Source organism: Rhinichthys klamathensis, unplaced genomic scaffold, assembly GCF_029890125.1.
Source record: "Rhinichthys klamathensis goyatoka isolate OS25496 unplaced genomic scaffold, OSU_Roscu_1.1 h1tg000208l_1, whole genome shotgun sequence".
Taxonomy (NCBI): Eukaryota; Metazoa; Chordata; class Actinopteri; order Cypriniformes; family Leuciscidae; genus Rhinichthys; species Rhinichthys klamathensis.
The window spans coordinates 975,074-990,167 of NW_026606733.1; the positions used below are offsets into that span (position 1 = coordinate 975,074).

The window sequence follows — 15,094 nt, forward strand, 5'->3', positions numbered from 1 at the left end:
ATTATGACAACAGACGAAACGTAATAAAAAAGTGAGGTGAAACTCATTTGTAGGGTTTCCAAGCTATAGCAGTGATTCAGTGAGTACAATGTTAAGGTTAATCAAATGCTGATGCTCTTTTTGGCTAAATTCATTTATTAATTTTATGCAAAGCGACTTGCAGTGCATACATTCAAGGTATTCATTTTATCAGTTCATGCACTTGATTTTGAGCTACAGCAATAAAACTGAATGAGAATGCCCTTCAAAAAATAATGCTAGCACAATCTGTTTTGTGATGGTTGTCACGTAATGTTAGATTAACATTATTTATAACATGTATGGACTTTTTTTGCTGTGACTCCTTTTAGATCTGACTGTATTGGGTGTACTTTCTTTTCAGAGGACTATGTTCTTAACATTTTTAAAAGGTTATATGTTAAAAACGCCAAAGAAATTATATAAATAAAGCAATTTTAAATTTGTATTTATTAGCATGCACTTTAAGCAAAAGGAAATGTGTGCAAGTGATTATCTTTGTAGGCAGATAGAAGTTGAGTACAGTATACTTATACTTAAAATGCAACCTTGTAGTGCTAAATGAGCTTGACTTTGCAATAAATTACATACCTAATTTATTGACAAAATTTCACATCCTTGCAAAAATGTTTTAAATACATATCACTGGTAGCACAAATGTCAAAGAAAGAATTGCTAGTATTTTCCCAATCCCATTACACAAACATCTGATAATCTGTTTTAAATTTTAGCTAACAGAATCCATATTTATTAGTTACATAAACATGGACTTGGCTTTATGTTTCCTGAAAATTAAGATTTACTCAGAATCACCACATGATTAGTCACTCAGTACATGGTTAGTACATTTTATGAAATAATGACTAATTAAGGGTATAGTTTACCCAAGACACTTTAGTCATCGTTTACAGAACCTCATCTCATGTTGTTTCAAATTCCATGCAGCACAGTTTTGAAGGAAATCTTAGCAAGTGTTTTCATGTCTGATTTATTTGTTGAGTCTTTTGACTCGGATCTTTTCAATCATTCTGAATGATTCATTCAGGTATCTGATTGATCCAGTTCATCGGTTTTTTCTTGTACTCCACAGAAGAAAGCCAAACAGGTTTGGACGGACATGAGGGTGAGTAAATGATGACAGAATGTTCATATCAGGTTGAACTATACATTTACATAAATTCACAGCAGCAGCTTACAACAAAATATAACTAGGCCTTGTTTATACCTGGTATTAAGATGCGTTTTGGTCGATCGGATCATCACAAGTAGACGAGGCAGACACATACCCGTTTACGCCCGTGTTTTAATCTGTCTCTTTTGTCCATTTTCAATCACTTCTGTCTAGATTTCTTCAAGGGGAGGGTCTATGGGCGGGTAAATAGAGTAGGAGGTCTCTGCGGAACAAAAGTGGGTGTTTCTAAATTTGTGGGTGTTTTCACACTGGTGGGTGTTTATAAATCATGCAATGAAAATGATGCCCTTCTCCCGACCCCACCCCTAAGACCTACCCACACTGTGACGTGGGCAAATCAGGTAACGCGGTTGAAAACGCCCCTCTGTTTATGGCCTCGCCCCCTGATCTGGTAACTCCTATTACCGTCTGCAGAGACCTCTATTTGGGTAAATAGGTTTTTCAGATCTTTCGATCTAATGGACACGGAGACGACGGAAAACCACACGGATAGCATGATGCTTGATGATTTTGTTTTTGCTCTGAATAGCCGTAAGACCACACCGAACGCTGTGCGTATTAGAAAAATTGTGCTTGGTGAGTTTTTCTTCTTCAAACCAAACTTGAGTCTTGGCTCGACAAAGTGTAAATCCCATCTGGCTACAGCGCGCATTAAATCAGTAGGCGGAGAGTTGATGGTCTTTTGTGGCTGTTCAAACACATTCAACCACATTTTATTTAGCATCCTCCACTTGTGATCCGATCCACCAAAACGCATATTAAAGGTGCAGTGTGTGATTATTAGCGGCATCTAGTGGTGAGGTTGCGAATTGCAACCAACAAAAGTTACGGTATCTGACAGGAAAATATGTCATCGTCTGAGACAGCAGAGAGTAGCCAGTTAAGCAATGAGGTTTCTTTACAAAGATACATTAAGAAATTATGTTTACTTTATTATTCAGTAAAACGATGTTATTCCGAAATTGATTGTTACTTGTTCTGTGTCATATTCGCTGACTTTAGCTAACTACTTTGCACGAAGAACAACGTAGTGACAAAATGCGTTTGTCCGTTTAGGGCTACTGTAGAAACATGTCGGCGCAAAATGGCTATTTCAATGTAAGGGGACCCACGGTGTATATAGATAGAAATGGCTCAATCTAAGGTAATAAAAACATAACGGTTCATTATGTGAGGTCTTTATACACCACTGAAAACATAGTTATGTATATTATATTGCATTTCTGTCTACAGATCCTCCTAAATATTACACAATACACCTTTAATACCAGGTGTAAGCAGGGCCTTAGATCAGAGATGCAAATTGACTTAAAATACGTCTCCTTTTTTCTTATTTACAGAAATATTACCTTACTGTATGTCACCTGATTAATAATGTGGCCCTCTGTTTTTGTTACTACCACACACTCTCAGAAAAAGGTACAAAATCACTGGGGGAGTACCCTTATAGGCTTTAAGGGCTAAATGGTGTACCTTTGGAAAGGGTACCGCAACCTGACAGATTTGTACCATTTCTTCTGAGAGTGCAATGTCTGCAGGACTTAACAGTTTATTTTATTTGTTGAGCCCCATCATTCAGGTCCAAAATTCGAAGCGTGGCTACTACAACTTCATCACCTTAACAGTGGTAATAGTTGTGTTTTCCTGATCATTCGGGCAATCCGAGTCCTCTTCCTCTCCCTCTCCATCCTCTTCATCAAGTTGGAGGCTTCCAGAAGAGAAGCGCATGCGTGCCAGTGGTCCAGAACGTACCACTTTACCCAATGCAGGAAAGTATGGGTAGAAGGTGTCTGAATCCGAATCACTATAACTACTTGTGCCGAGTACACATAAAGAAGTGGGTCTTTCCGGGAGAGGGGCAGGACTTAGAGGAAGGTAGGTGGGCCTGGCAGGAACGTGGTGTCGAGAAAGATGTGGATAATATCCCAGTGGGCGATACTCGGATGCGTATGCAGCGGCGTTTGAGGCAAGTGTAGGTCGCTGGAATTTGAAGTCTGGTTGGCTTGAGGCTCGGCGCGGCAAGCCGGTCTGAAAGGAGGAGTCGTCGCTGTAATGGCCTGCTTCCACTCTATTCAAGTCCAGCTTCCTATTCAACCCAGCCCTCAGCCCTGGTCCTCCTCTGGGGTACAGTCTCGATTCGGCTAATCCCAGGCCAGCAGGACGGAGCCTTTCCTGCTGCTTCTGAAGTTGTGGCGACAAGCAAGAGGACGGCAAGGACGAGTGGGCAATTTGTCTGGGAAAGTATTGCAGAGGCACATGGTTGTGATGGGTTTGAGGGAGGCGGTCTAGGGATGAAGACGTATGGTCTTGCAGTAGGTAAGGGTGAGTGGTGAGTGGGAAAGTGGGCAGCACAGGGTGGAACTGGAGGTGGGGCGCGTTAGGATAGAGGAGCACGAGATGCTGGGCGTTAGGAGACAATCGTCTCTTTGCCTTCTGTCTCTGGGCTCCTCTACCACGATGTTCTACTCCTGATGTAGACAGGGAACGAAGCTTGGGCGAGGCAGAGTTGCTTGAGAAGGCAGGATTTCTTGACAAGGGCCTGGATCGCTCAGGCTCATTAGTGAACATGACTTCCATCGCAGATAGGCTGCGCTTTGCTACGCCTGTCTGTTGACTCTGTTGCCCAGCAACAGTTTGGCCAGGAGGTAGATGCTCGTACAGCTATGTGAGAAAGAAACGTGAGAACATGTGGATTCAAATACACATCTGAAATGTAAGAAACAAGTACAATACCTGCTTAGAGACGTCAGTTAGTATGTCAGGAGAGGATCTGCACTGTCGAGTGTCATATTCAGACTTGCAGTAACTTCTGAAAAAAGTGCAAAACGGGCTGTAGATGCGATGAAAAACAAACACGTACAGCACTGTCCAATTTCCTAAAGAATCTATTCTTGTAACTTATGCCTGCTATAGACTGTGCAATTTCATCAATCCTACAAGATCCTTACAAATCACACTGTACGACATGGATCTTATAAACTTGGGTACGACACGTATGTAGACTGTACGATCTTGACACCTATAGAATCGCAGGGTGCGACGCAAGTTAGAATAGAAGACTAACACATCATCAGCATGCGCTAGTGGTAAAATGGAGCAAATAGAACAAAATGAATCGCACTTTGGCAATTGTGGTTTTTATGTGCGCTGAAAAAAGAGGAGGAAGCGAAAGATGAGAATATGGGCGCGGTCATGGCTAGGGAAAAGAGGCCAACTTGGCATGTCAATTTTTGACCACAGAAATCGCCAGGATTGGTCATCTTTCATCTGAGACCAAAAATCATACAATGTGTACCAAGCATTAAAAGGGAAAATGTTAAAACGCATCCCAGTTTAATGTTCAGAGACAACTTTAAACCAATTGTAGGTTGACTTTCTCAAAAGACGTAAACTTTGTGGTGCTTTTAACATTGCTCTGTTGGTTCCTGTCCCAAATGGTGCGCTTGATGTGTACTTGTGGTCTTGTGGACTTGGAGTGGTCATCATTTGTCTGTCCATGACGTTGTAGGTTTCAGAATTGTGCTTAGTTTGAGTGGCTCAATATACTGTAGTAACGTTGACCCAACCAGTGGTGTTAGTTAAAGCTCCTGTAGGTAACTTTTGAAAACATGTATTTGCTAAAACTGTCATTATGTCCTGACAGTAGAATATGAGACAGATAATCTGTGTAAAAATCAAGCTCCTCTGGCTCCTCCTAGTGGTCCTATTGCCATTTGCAAGAAATACACGCTCCCGGTCAGAAACAACCAATCAGAGCCAGGAGGAATGTCTTAGCACTGTCAATCACTCTCGTGTACGCGCTGATCACACCCCTCTCTTGCACAGCGCGTTGCGCGAGCCATCGTTCAAACTCAAGATTGCCGGCGTGCTGCAGCTGTGCTTATGACGGAGAAACAACCTAAACTGCCAATTCTCGAGTGACACCTGCTCATAAAACAAAGAGGTAAAAGGAAAAAGACTGATGACGATAACCAAGCGAAAAAGAAAGAATTACACAGTTGACTCGGTGTCAAAACTCTAGCTCTAACTCTATCTCTAACATGTAGATAAAATGTCACGCACTCTGCTAAGCAACAATTGAAACCTGCTAATTCACTGGCTTGTCATGTTGCTGAAATAATGTACTAGCACACCTTATCTAGCATTATATATCGCTAGAATTATTACTTACATACTGTAACGTTAGTTACCGTTATATTAACGTTATCTTACTAGCTATTTATAACTTATAGAAAGAGTACAACGTCATAAAGTTACATTACATGTATTGCCAAATACATAATGATTTGAGGACCAAGTTTGTAGTCAAATGGCGCTTTTCCATTACCAGTACCAGCTCGACTCGACTCGACTCGCCTTGGCTCGCCTCGACTCGGCTCGCTTTTCGCTCCGTTTTCCATTGCAGAAAGTACCGCCACAAATAGTACCCGGTCGTCATAGCGACGCATTTCGTTCCTCGTTGCCCCATCAAGCTCTCGCTGGATCCTCTCTTCGGCAACCAAACAAAGGAATGTCTGCACCTCCTCGTTTGACCACGGCGTATTCTTCCGAGTTGCCATAATAATAGTAGTAAGTTTAGTAACTATCTCTGGCCAAACTATTTAAAAAAGACGGGGTTATTCTGGATACTCCATCTGGCGCGTGCAATGATGACGCAGATTCTCTGTGACCAATCAGCAGTCGGCATTGTTTTCACGTCACATTTTAGTATCGGCTTAGCTCGCCTTAGCTCGCTTAGAACCTCGCCGGAGGTGGTACGAAAAAAAGTACCCGAAAGCAGGTACAGGTACAACTTTTACACAGTGGAAAACCAAACAAAGGCGAGTCGAGCCGAGCCGAGCCGAGGCGAGCTGGTACTGTGTAGTGGAAAAGCGCCAAAAGTATGGGCAGGCCATAGTCAATGTAAAGCATATTATTGACGTTTAGTCCCTATTAGTGAATGTGCCATATAACTTTTCATCCGCCGTTATGGGTGGCCTTGTTTACTAGCCTGTGCGTTCACGACAGGCTCCGCTGTGGAGGACGAGCTGTGGAGGGAGGGCTGTAGCGCAGCAGAGAGCAAGGGGGTGGGACCTGTAAGTTGTGCTTGTTCAAATTTTCAGGCTAAGTCAACGTTTTCTCAAAACTCCCTACTGCAGCTTTAAGGCTACCTAATTGTATAATCAAATAGAAGACTGCAAGAGTGTTTGGGAAACCATTATATATCATTTTTGCTATTACCTTTAGTCCCACTAGTGGCACAGAAGAAAAAAAAAATTCACACACAAAATTTATGCAGAAACGTTTTCTCAACAACACCCAACATAACATCTTACCTTTCAAAAGTCAAATGTTTCTTGCCTCCAGAGCCCACACACTCAAGAAGTTGCTTCTGTGTCCTGCCACTACAATACCACAACCGAAAGCAGAAAAATAATTTTTACAAGACTATTGTTGCTGAGGTCCATGGTGCAAAAAGAATCTCATCAAGTCTTGTTCACACAGAGAGTGATTTTCTTGAATATTTGGATTCCCTGCCACTGGATGTCCTAACGTTATTTGTGGATTGCATAACTGGCCAGAGCTTTTGAAAAACGAATCACTAATGGGCTGGTATACACTACCATTCAAATATTTGGGGTTGGTAAGATTTTGTAATATTTTGAAAAGAAGTTTCCTTATGCTCACCAAGGCTGTTTTTATTTTATCTGATTTGTTTGATTTGATTTTTCCCCCCCCTGGATTCTTTGATGAATAGAAAGTTCAAAGGAAGCACATTTATTTGAAATAGATTTTTTTAGTAACAATGTAAAAGTCTTAACTGTTATTTTTTATCAGTTTAATATTAAGAAAAAGATACTATTCTATTTTTACAATCATTTTTTCATGCAGTTTTCTGCTGCAAATGAATGTTCTCCTGTGTATATAAAATCCAGCAGTCCATGATGCATCATGACCTGAACAAAATGAATGTTTCTCAATAGATGAATAAATCTAGCTCAGAATGCTGACAGTTTCTGATACGGTTTTCTACACATAATCTTTCATGCATGTGGGCAGAGACACATCATATAGAAGAGTAAAATCCCACACTGACATTACCTCTCCATCTAGCCTTCACTCAACTATAGTATCTGATCATGTCGCCACATTGCTGCTCATTTGCATCAAGTTAAACTATTCTCAACTTTGTCATATCGCGCTAATGTCGCCTAGTTGTGTGTTCATAAAAAAAGATTAGAACTGCTCTATTTAATATCTTCATTAGAGGGTTCATGGAAGATGCTTAGTAAGGATCATAGCATAAAGTATTAAACAACTGGGGCTTCTTATTGCATTCCACATATCTAAAGTCGTTCTCTCTCACACACACCTGTATCTGAAACTGGATCCTTTGCTGGACAGAATGGACTTTTGATGTGACTTGGGCTCCTCCGCAAGTCTGAAGAAAGCGTGATACTCCACACACATTTTCCAAAACGCCTTACACACATCTCTGCTGGCCATGGAAAATTCAACAGTGTCCCTCCTCGAAGGCTAACAGTTAGAGTTGAGTGAATGACAGATTAAGATTGTTAAAGCATTTTCAGACTTTTTTTATGCTTTCAGATGCTATCTTATTAGAAACACATTCCAATACTATTGACTAAATACTAAATAATAATAAATAATAAATTTTCCCTTCCTGTAGCTCAAAAGTAGAGGCCTCCGCTAGCAACATCAAGGTAATGGCTTTGATTCCCAGGGAATGCATGAACTGATCAAATGTGTACCTTGAATCCAATGTAAGTTTATTTTGCATAGAAGCCTCTGCATACATGTAAATGTAAATTTATTGGTACTGAATATTTAAGAAGATAAACAAAAGTTGTGCATCTGTCTGCTTTTTTTATCTGGTTTATCTTTCTTTTCTTTTCTATCACATTGTTGTCTCTCTCATGATAAATTGCTTCTGCTGTTCCTCATTTGTAAGTCTGCCAGCTTTGGATAAAAACGTCTGCTAAATGACTAAATGTAAATCTAGAAGTCAGCACTAATGTTGCAGATATAATATATGAGGAGAAATATAATTTGAAGTGTTGCAGAGGAACTATTAAATTCTTTTCCCCCCAGTTTCCAAACAGTGGTCGTAATGGAGGGATAGTTTCTGTCTCACCCCAGTTTCAGTGTGGAGTTTGATAAGGAAATTTTTCCTCTTGAAGCTCAGCTTACGGATCTTGGCCCAGCTGAAGGTATTGATCTTTGTGTTTCCCTGATAACGGTATAAGATGTTAAATATTTAAACATGTAAGAGAGAGTTTATACACTCACCTAAAGGATTATTAGGAACACCATACTAATACTGTGTTTGACCCCCTTTCGCCTTCAGAACTGCCTTAATTCTACGTGGCATTGATTCAACAAGGTGCTGAAAGCATACTTTAGAAATGTTGGCCCATATTGATAGGATAGCATCTTGCAGTTGATGGAGATTTGTGGGATGCACATCCAGGGCACGAAGCTCCCGTTCCACCACATCCCAAAGATGCTCTATTGGGTTGAGATCTGGTGACTGTGGGGGCCATTTTAGTACAGTGAACTCATTGTCATGTTCAAGAAACCAATTTGAAATGATTCGAGCTTTGTGACATGGTGCATTATCCTGCTGGAACTAGCCATCAGAGGATGGGTACATGGTGGCCATAAAGGGATGGACATGGTCAGAAACAATGCTCAGGTGGGCCGTGGCATTTAAACGATGCCCGATTGGCACTAAGGGGCCTAAAGTGTGCCAAGAAAACATCCCCCACACCATTACACCACCACCACCAGCCTGCACAGTGGTAACAAGGCATGATGGATCCATGTTCTCATTTTGTTTACGCCAAATTCTGACTCTACCATCTGAATGTCTCAACAGAGATCGAGACTCATCAGACCAGGCAACATTTTTCCAGTCTTCAACTGTCCAATTTTGGTGAGCTCTTGCAAATTGTAGCCTCTTTTTCCTATTTGTAGTGGAGATGAGTTGTACCCGGTGGGGTCTTCTGCTGTTGTAGCCCATCCGCCTCAAGGTTGTGCGTGTTGTGGCTTCACAAATGCTTTGCTGCATACCTTGGTTGTAACGAGTGGTTATTTCAGTCAAAGTTGCTCTTCTATCAGCTTGAATCAGTCGTTCCATTCTCCTCTGACCTCTAGCATCAACAAGGCATTTTCGCCCACAGGACTGCCGCATCAGGATGTTTTTCCCTTTTCACTGCATTCTTTGTAAACCCTAGAAATGGTTGTGCGTGAAAATCCCAGTAACTGAGGAGATTGTGAAATACTCAGACCGGCCCGTCTGGCACCAACAACCATGCCACGCTCAAAATTGCTTAAATCACCTTTCTTTCCCATTCTGACATTCAGTTTGGAGATCAGGAGATTGTCTTGACCAGGACCACACCCCTAAATGCATTGAAGCAACTGCCATGTGATTGGTTGATTAGATAATTGCATTAATGAGAAATTGAACAGGTGTTCCTAATAATCCTTTAGGTGAGTGTATTTCTTAGCTGCATTTAGGGTTGTTGTGTATATTTGTTCTGATGCGTCTTTCAAATTGTGCGTTAATCTTAATTTAAGTTTAAGCATATATTTTTGTACTGTACCTGAAAAACGAGTACCCCCATATGTGTGACAGCGAGGTTGATTCTCATGTCTTCTCCATCATGGGCAGGGTGAGGGCGGATCCCGTACATGTCCATTTTGCGGGCAACCTCCAGCAAATGCACATCTGATTCAGCAGGAGTGTGACCTCTGTCAGCAAATTAAGTTAATGGACAAAATTAAAGATGTTCAATTAGACATCTGTCATGGCATACTGTACATTATAAGAGCTGTATGTTAATGGAAATATCATTTTGGTATGCTCGTACGGTATGTTACCTATGCTTTTTGTGAAAGCGAATGATTTTGTGATCTAAGTACTCCTGGTTTGGCACATATTGCTTATTTTCAAGATGATGTGCATCCAACTCGTCATCATAATCCCCAATTTCTGCTACAAAGGGGAATAGAGAGGGAAAACCGTAAACTGTATATGATAATCAAACTGATAAGATTTGGAAGCTTTGTATTTTGATGGGATGTAAACTTTCAATGAGATACTGTGAAAGGAGCTACCTTGCAGTATATGAGAGACCAGCAGGGCGGCGCTGTTGTCGTTACAGGTGAGGCTGCCATTTGACAGATCCTGTTTGATCTGAAGGGCAAACAGATACCTGTATAAAAGAGGCAGCAGTCAGACTGAACTCATATCACCTATTACCATCTATTTATCGGTCTATATATCAGATAATCATGTGCTTGGGGTTTACCTGGTTAAGCCTCTCTGCAGTTGTCCTGGGTCAGGAGGGAAAAATTTCACTATAAAATGGAACGCCACATCACTGGTATCTATGGAAAGTACACAATCTTATTTGACCCATAAAATAGCATTAAACCTACTTTATTAATAACTTTTAATATTAACTAAAGGCAAAGGATCAAGTGGACAGTGATAGTTAATGGGTATGCATCTGGGATGGTAAATAAAAACTTAAAAAAATAAAATAAAATAAAAACTGAATTAGTAATTGGTGAATACTAACTTCTGAGACCACATATTCATATGAGGGGATACAGAAAGCATCTAGAAAGTGGGGTAAGATGTGCCAGGGGGTACATTCACAAGATACAGTATTTTAATGTATTTTTAAAAGTATGTTCATTTGCAAAAAAAATGCTGCTGACATGCAGCCTTTTTAGCTGTTCGTGGAGTTTTCTACATGGCCAGTATAATGAGTGCTATGTCAAAGTGTTTTGGGGGCAAGTTTTAGATTTCTAAATAACTTCTTTTTTTTTTTAGATGCCCTATTTATGGCCCAGGTGGTACAGTGGGTAGGACTGTCGCCTCACAGCAAGGAGGTTGCCTGGTTCGAGTCGCTGTGTCTGCGGGGGTTTCCTTTCGGGCTCCAGTTTCCCCCACAGTCCCTTAACATGCAGTAGAAATGAATTGGAGAAGCTAAAAATGTGTCCATTGGTGTGTGTATGTGTGTGTGAATCCCAAGCCATGTAATGGGGTTGGGGAAGACCCTGTGACCTATTCCGTAAAAATCACTGCCAAGTAAATTGACTCTCGCGTATGGCAAGTGATGACCCATAGAATCACTAAGAGTTGGATGCAACTGAAATGGCTCATGACTGAATGATTTTATGGCCCAATGTTGCAGATGCTCTATTCTAATTTATATAGATAGCAGATATCCTAAAATATATTAAGTGTATCAATTTGACCTCTAAATCCTTTTTCCTTGCCAATAAAACTTGACTAAAATTGGCACACCATTCACCAGTATTATAAGTTATAAGTTAACATGCATTTGCTGAACAAATAATCAATTGAAAATTAATAAAGTGGACCTTGACACAAAACGACCACTAGACAACTTACTTTTGATTTGCTTAGTTACTGGTTTCAGTAGTTCAAGCCAGACCTGTATAATAAACATTAAGACATGATTTAATTTCCTATTGTAGCATGCAAATCTCCATTTGACAAGTGTGGATAAAGCAACTGTTTCAAGGGACAGTTCACCCAAAAATAAAAATGCTGTCATTGTTCAACCTGATGTAGCTCTGTATTTTCTACAGACTAAATTTAAAGTCATTTTTCACTGATAATGAGATCACTGATCAATTTTGATTTGTGACCAACTCACTCAGATCAGTTTTGTGAACTGGATAAACCCATTAAAAATCTCACACTCAAAAGGTCATCGCTACTTCTCACATGAAGTCACTGCAAAGAATTGGGCAGATTTCAAAATCTTCAATGGGCAATGGCTATAATTTCTGTCAGTTCATCATGGAAAGCTATCTTTATTAGACTTAAAAAGACTCAAAATATAGCGTAAATCATATGGGTCACTTTTATGATGCTTACATCCTTAATAGTTCTACCTATGACCAACTTCATTATTGAAAATGTCTTTTTTGTGTTCCATAAGGGTGAGCAAATGATGACAACATGCTTTTTTTTTAGGGTGCTGAACTATTCCTTTAAGGGCTAGACTCTGCTGTTTATGTTCAAACACTGTTATTGACATCATTGACAGGTCAAAGGACTCACATAGCTGCCAGTATGGTGACGGAACTCTAGGCCAAAGTACTCCTTCTCCAGCAGCTTTAGATGACCACACACCTTATTGAAGAAATCAGAACCCAGAATCTTTCTCTGAAGGAAGATGAAGAAGAATAAACCACAGAATACTTAAACATCTTACATGGAATTTTATACTGGTCTCAGTGCTGCCAGCATTAATGTTACTTTTGATTGATGTGACTGCAGTGTCACTGTGAAATTACTCCTCGGATTTGCTTCTTTCTTCCATCGCTATTACTTAATGCGGGTGTTAATGAGATGGTGATGCGATTTGAGCAGAATGTGACTGTTAGAGCAACTTTCTCTGGTAATTGAATCTGCAGCAACTGAACTGCTCAAACAGGATTATGGGGAAGTCAGATGCTCACTGAGTCAGCCTCAAAATACAGGGTTGCTATCTGATGAGTGTGTTTGTGGGCACATATGTGTGTGAGGATGTGTCACTAAACCCTGTATTTACTGTGACAGCGGGGCATATAACCTCCCCATTATCTTGTCAAAGACAAGGAACAAAAGAAGATAGAGGGATAAAGTCTAAAGGAACAAGTGTGAGATAGAGAGGTTGAAACATAGACCACAGTACAAAAAAATACAGAAAGATCTGTGAATTTCAGGGCAGGGTGAAGTTACGTCAGAATATACATACTTTGTAAATATGTGTGAAGACATGATGCTTTTTTGTAATGTTTATTCAGCACAAATGCTATTTTCGACAGTGAATCATCATTGAACATGCACTTTAATCCAGTGTCTAGGGAATACAATCAAATAATACAGAAAATGTGACTGGCCTATCTTCTAATATTTATGTTTTATTGTATTTCAGATTAATTTCAGCTAACGAAAATGCCTTTTAACGACAACAACACTGGTTAGTCACCTGTATTGAAGCACTTGCTAGATGCTCTGGGTGGTTGGTTACTAAAACAGCCTGGTCACCAGATATTTCCCTCTTTTTATGTGAATATACAAGATATTTGACCTGTTTTTAAGTCTTTTCTAGCACAGCTGTCATCAACAAGCCACACAATCTAAGGTACCATTCATGTCATTATTTAATACACATAAAAAAAAAACCTAAACCTCAGTATTAAAAAACAATAATAGCAAGCACCACTAAAATGCTGAAATTACATTCTGTTGTCCAAATATCGATTCAAACAACGGATCGTCTCTCTACAACCTGACATCTTTCTCTCTGATTTCTTGTATTTTTCACTGCCTCTATACTAATTGCCTATTTTGCCTGAGGGTGTAGGGGAATGCTGGCATGCTCTCTGGAATGAGGCCAGGACAAGCTTCTGTTCGGTGTAGGCCATGATATTTACCCCTATTCAGACACACACATGCCTCACGGGCACTAACTCTCTCACTCACTCATTCACTCACTCACTGATTCACTCACTCTCTTTCCTTTTTTTCGGTCCATCTCTCCACCACCCTGACTTTATATCTCACCTGCTTTTTCTGACTCGTAGGACAAGATTGTGCTGTGCAAAAGCAGTGAAAACCCCCAGGCACGTACACACACACACACACACACACACAGAGCATCCCCCATGAAGCAGAAGCAGCAAGCAGATAATGGGACATGAAATGATGCTCCTTTACAAGCAAAACACAGCAAAAGTGAGAGAAACCCTCACACACACAAACTAGACCACAAGTATATGTGTTGACAAAGAATATAGCCTGTTTTGATTTTTAAAGAATTACTTTTTAAATGAGGAAACTTTGATTTAAAAGAGATGCATTATTGCAAACATATTAAATGTCAAAAATATGTATTGTCCTTGTTACCAGCTACAAATACTTCAGTGATTATTTACCAGGGAAAGAAACATTGCAAAATGTAATTAGACCAGGCTTGTTGTTGTCACACTTTTTACTTCACTGAACATTTCACAGGCTAGGGTTATTTTTGAAAGCCATTGCCAAATAGCTCTCAGTCTCAGGCACATAAAAGCTACACTTTTATTTCCCATAAAAATAAAAATACAGTTCACTGAACACATTCTGTCTTTTTTTGACAACATGCTTCAATAGAGTTGTCACACTATAGGGTAAAAATTTAAACTGCAAAACAATTTTGAACAATTGATCAAACATAGGCCTAAGTGGAAAATGTAACATACAGATACGGTATATTAAACTATTATATGGGCAACAAGTAAATATGCATATGGCAACTTGCCCTAACCTGACATTTATGAAAACTATGTCTACACAGTTAAAGTCTTCATTATGCAGCTGAACCTATGTCTGAATGCATGCCAGTGTGGTTTTATTATTCATTTGTTTACACAATATATAGGCTATATACAAAAATGCTACTGAATGTTAGTTTGGAGTCACAAAAAAAAAAAAAAAAAAAAAAAAAAAAAAAATCCCGGTTAGAGAACCGCAGGTTTAAAAAAAGGTGTTTGAAACCAGCATACAAAATCAGAGAAAACAAGCGTTTGCGGACCTTATAGTTACCTCAGACAGCTCCATTGTGACAACTTGCCCCGTCCTGTATAAATATATATATTATTTCTCACCTCCACCTCGAAAACTCTCTCGCTGTCGTCTAAGAAGATGACGCGTAATCGCAGTTTCTCGTTCTTGTTCTTCTTCCGCGCAGCTGTCCTATTGACAGGTGTCTTCAGCAACTCGAACTTATCCCCCATCTTCTGCACCTTTAGGCTTTAAACACCACACTTTTTTCATTTAAATAAAGGACAGAGTGTCCATAATGTGAA

The 15,094-nt window shown here is 39.9% G+C and overlaps 1 protein-coding gene across 1 annotated transcript; it reads right to left on the bottom strand.

Annotated features, from left to right (window-relative positions):
* Positions 1-2,252: 2,252 nt before the first annotated feature.
* On the bottom strand, positions 2,253-15,054 carry LOC130096901 (FERM domain-containing protein 7). The gene is made up of 12 exons (XM_056263591.1): positions 14,894-15,054; positions 12,321-12,425; positions 11,643-11,685; positions 10,528-10,606; positions 10,334-10,431; positions 10,097-10,211; positions 9,820-9,967; positions 8,346-8,441; positions 7,563-7,726; positions 6,526-6,594; positions 3,944-4,019; positions 2,253-3,871 (listed from the first exon to the last, which is right to left on the bottom strand). The coding sequence occupies exons 1-12, from the start codon at positions 15,020-15,022 to the stop codon at positions 2,813-2,815; spliced, it is 2,181 nt and encodes a 726-aa protein (XP_056119566.1). The 5' UTR covers positions 15,023-15,054; the 3' UTR covers positions 2,253-2,812.
* Positions 15,055-15,094: the final 40 nt, after the last annotated feature.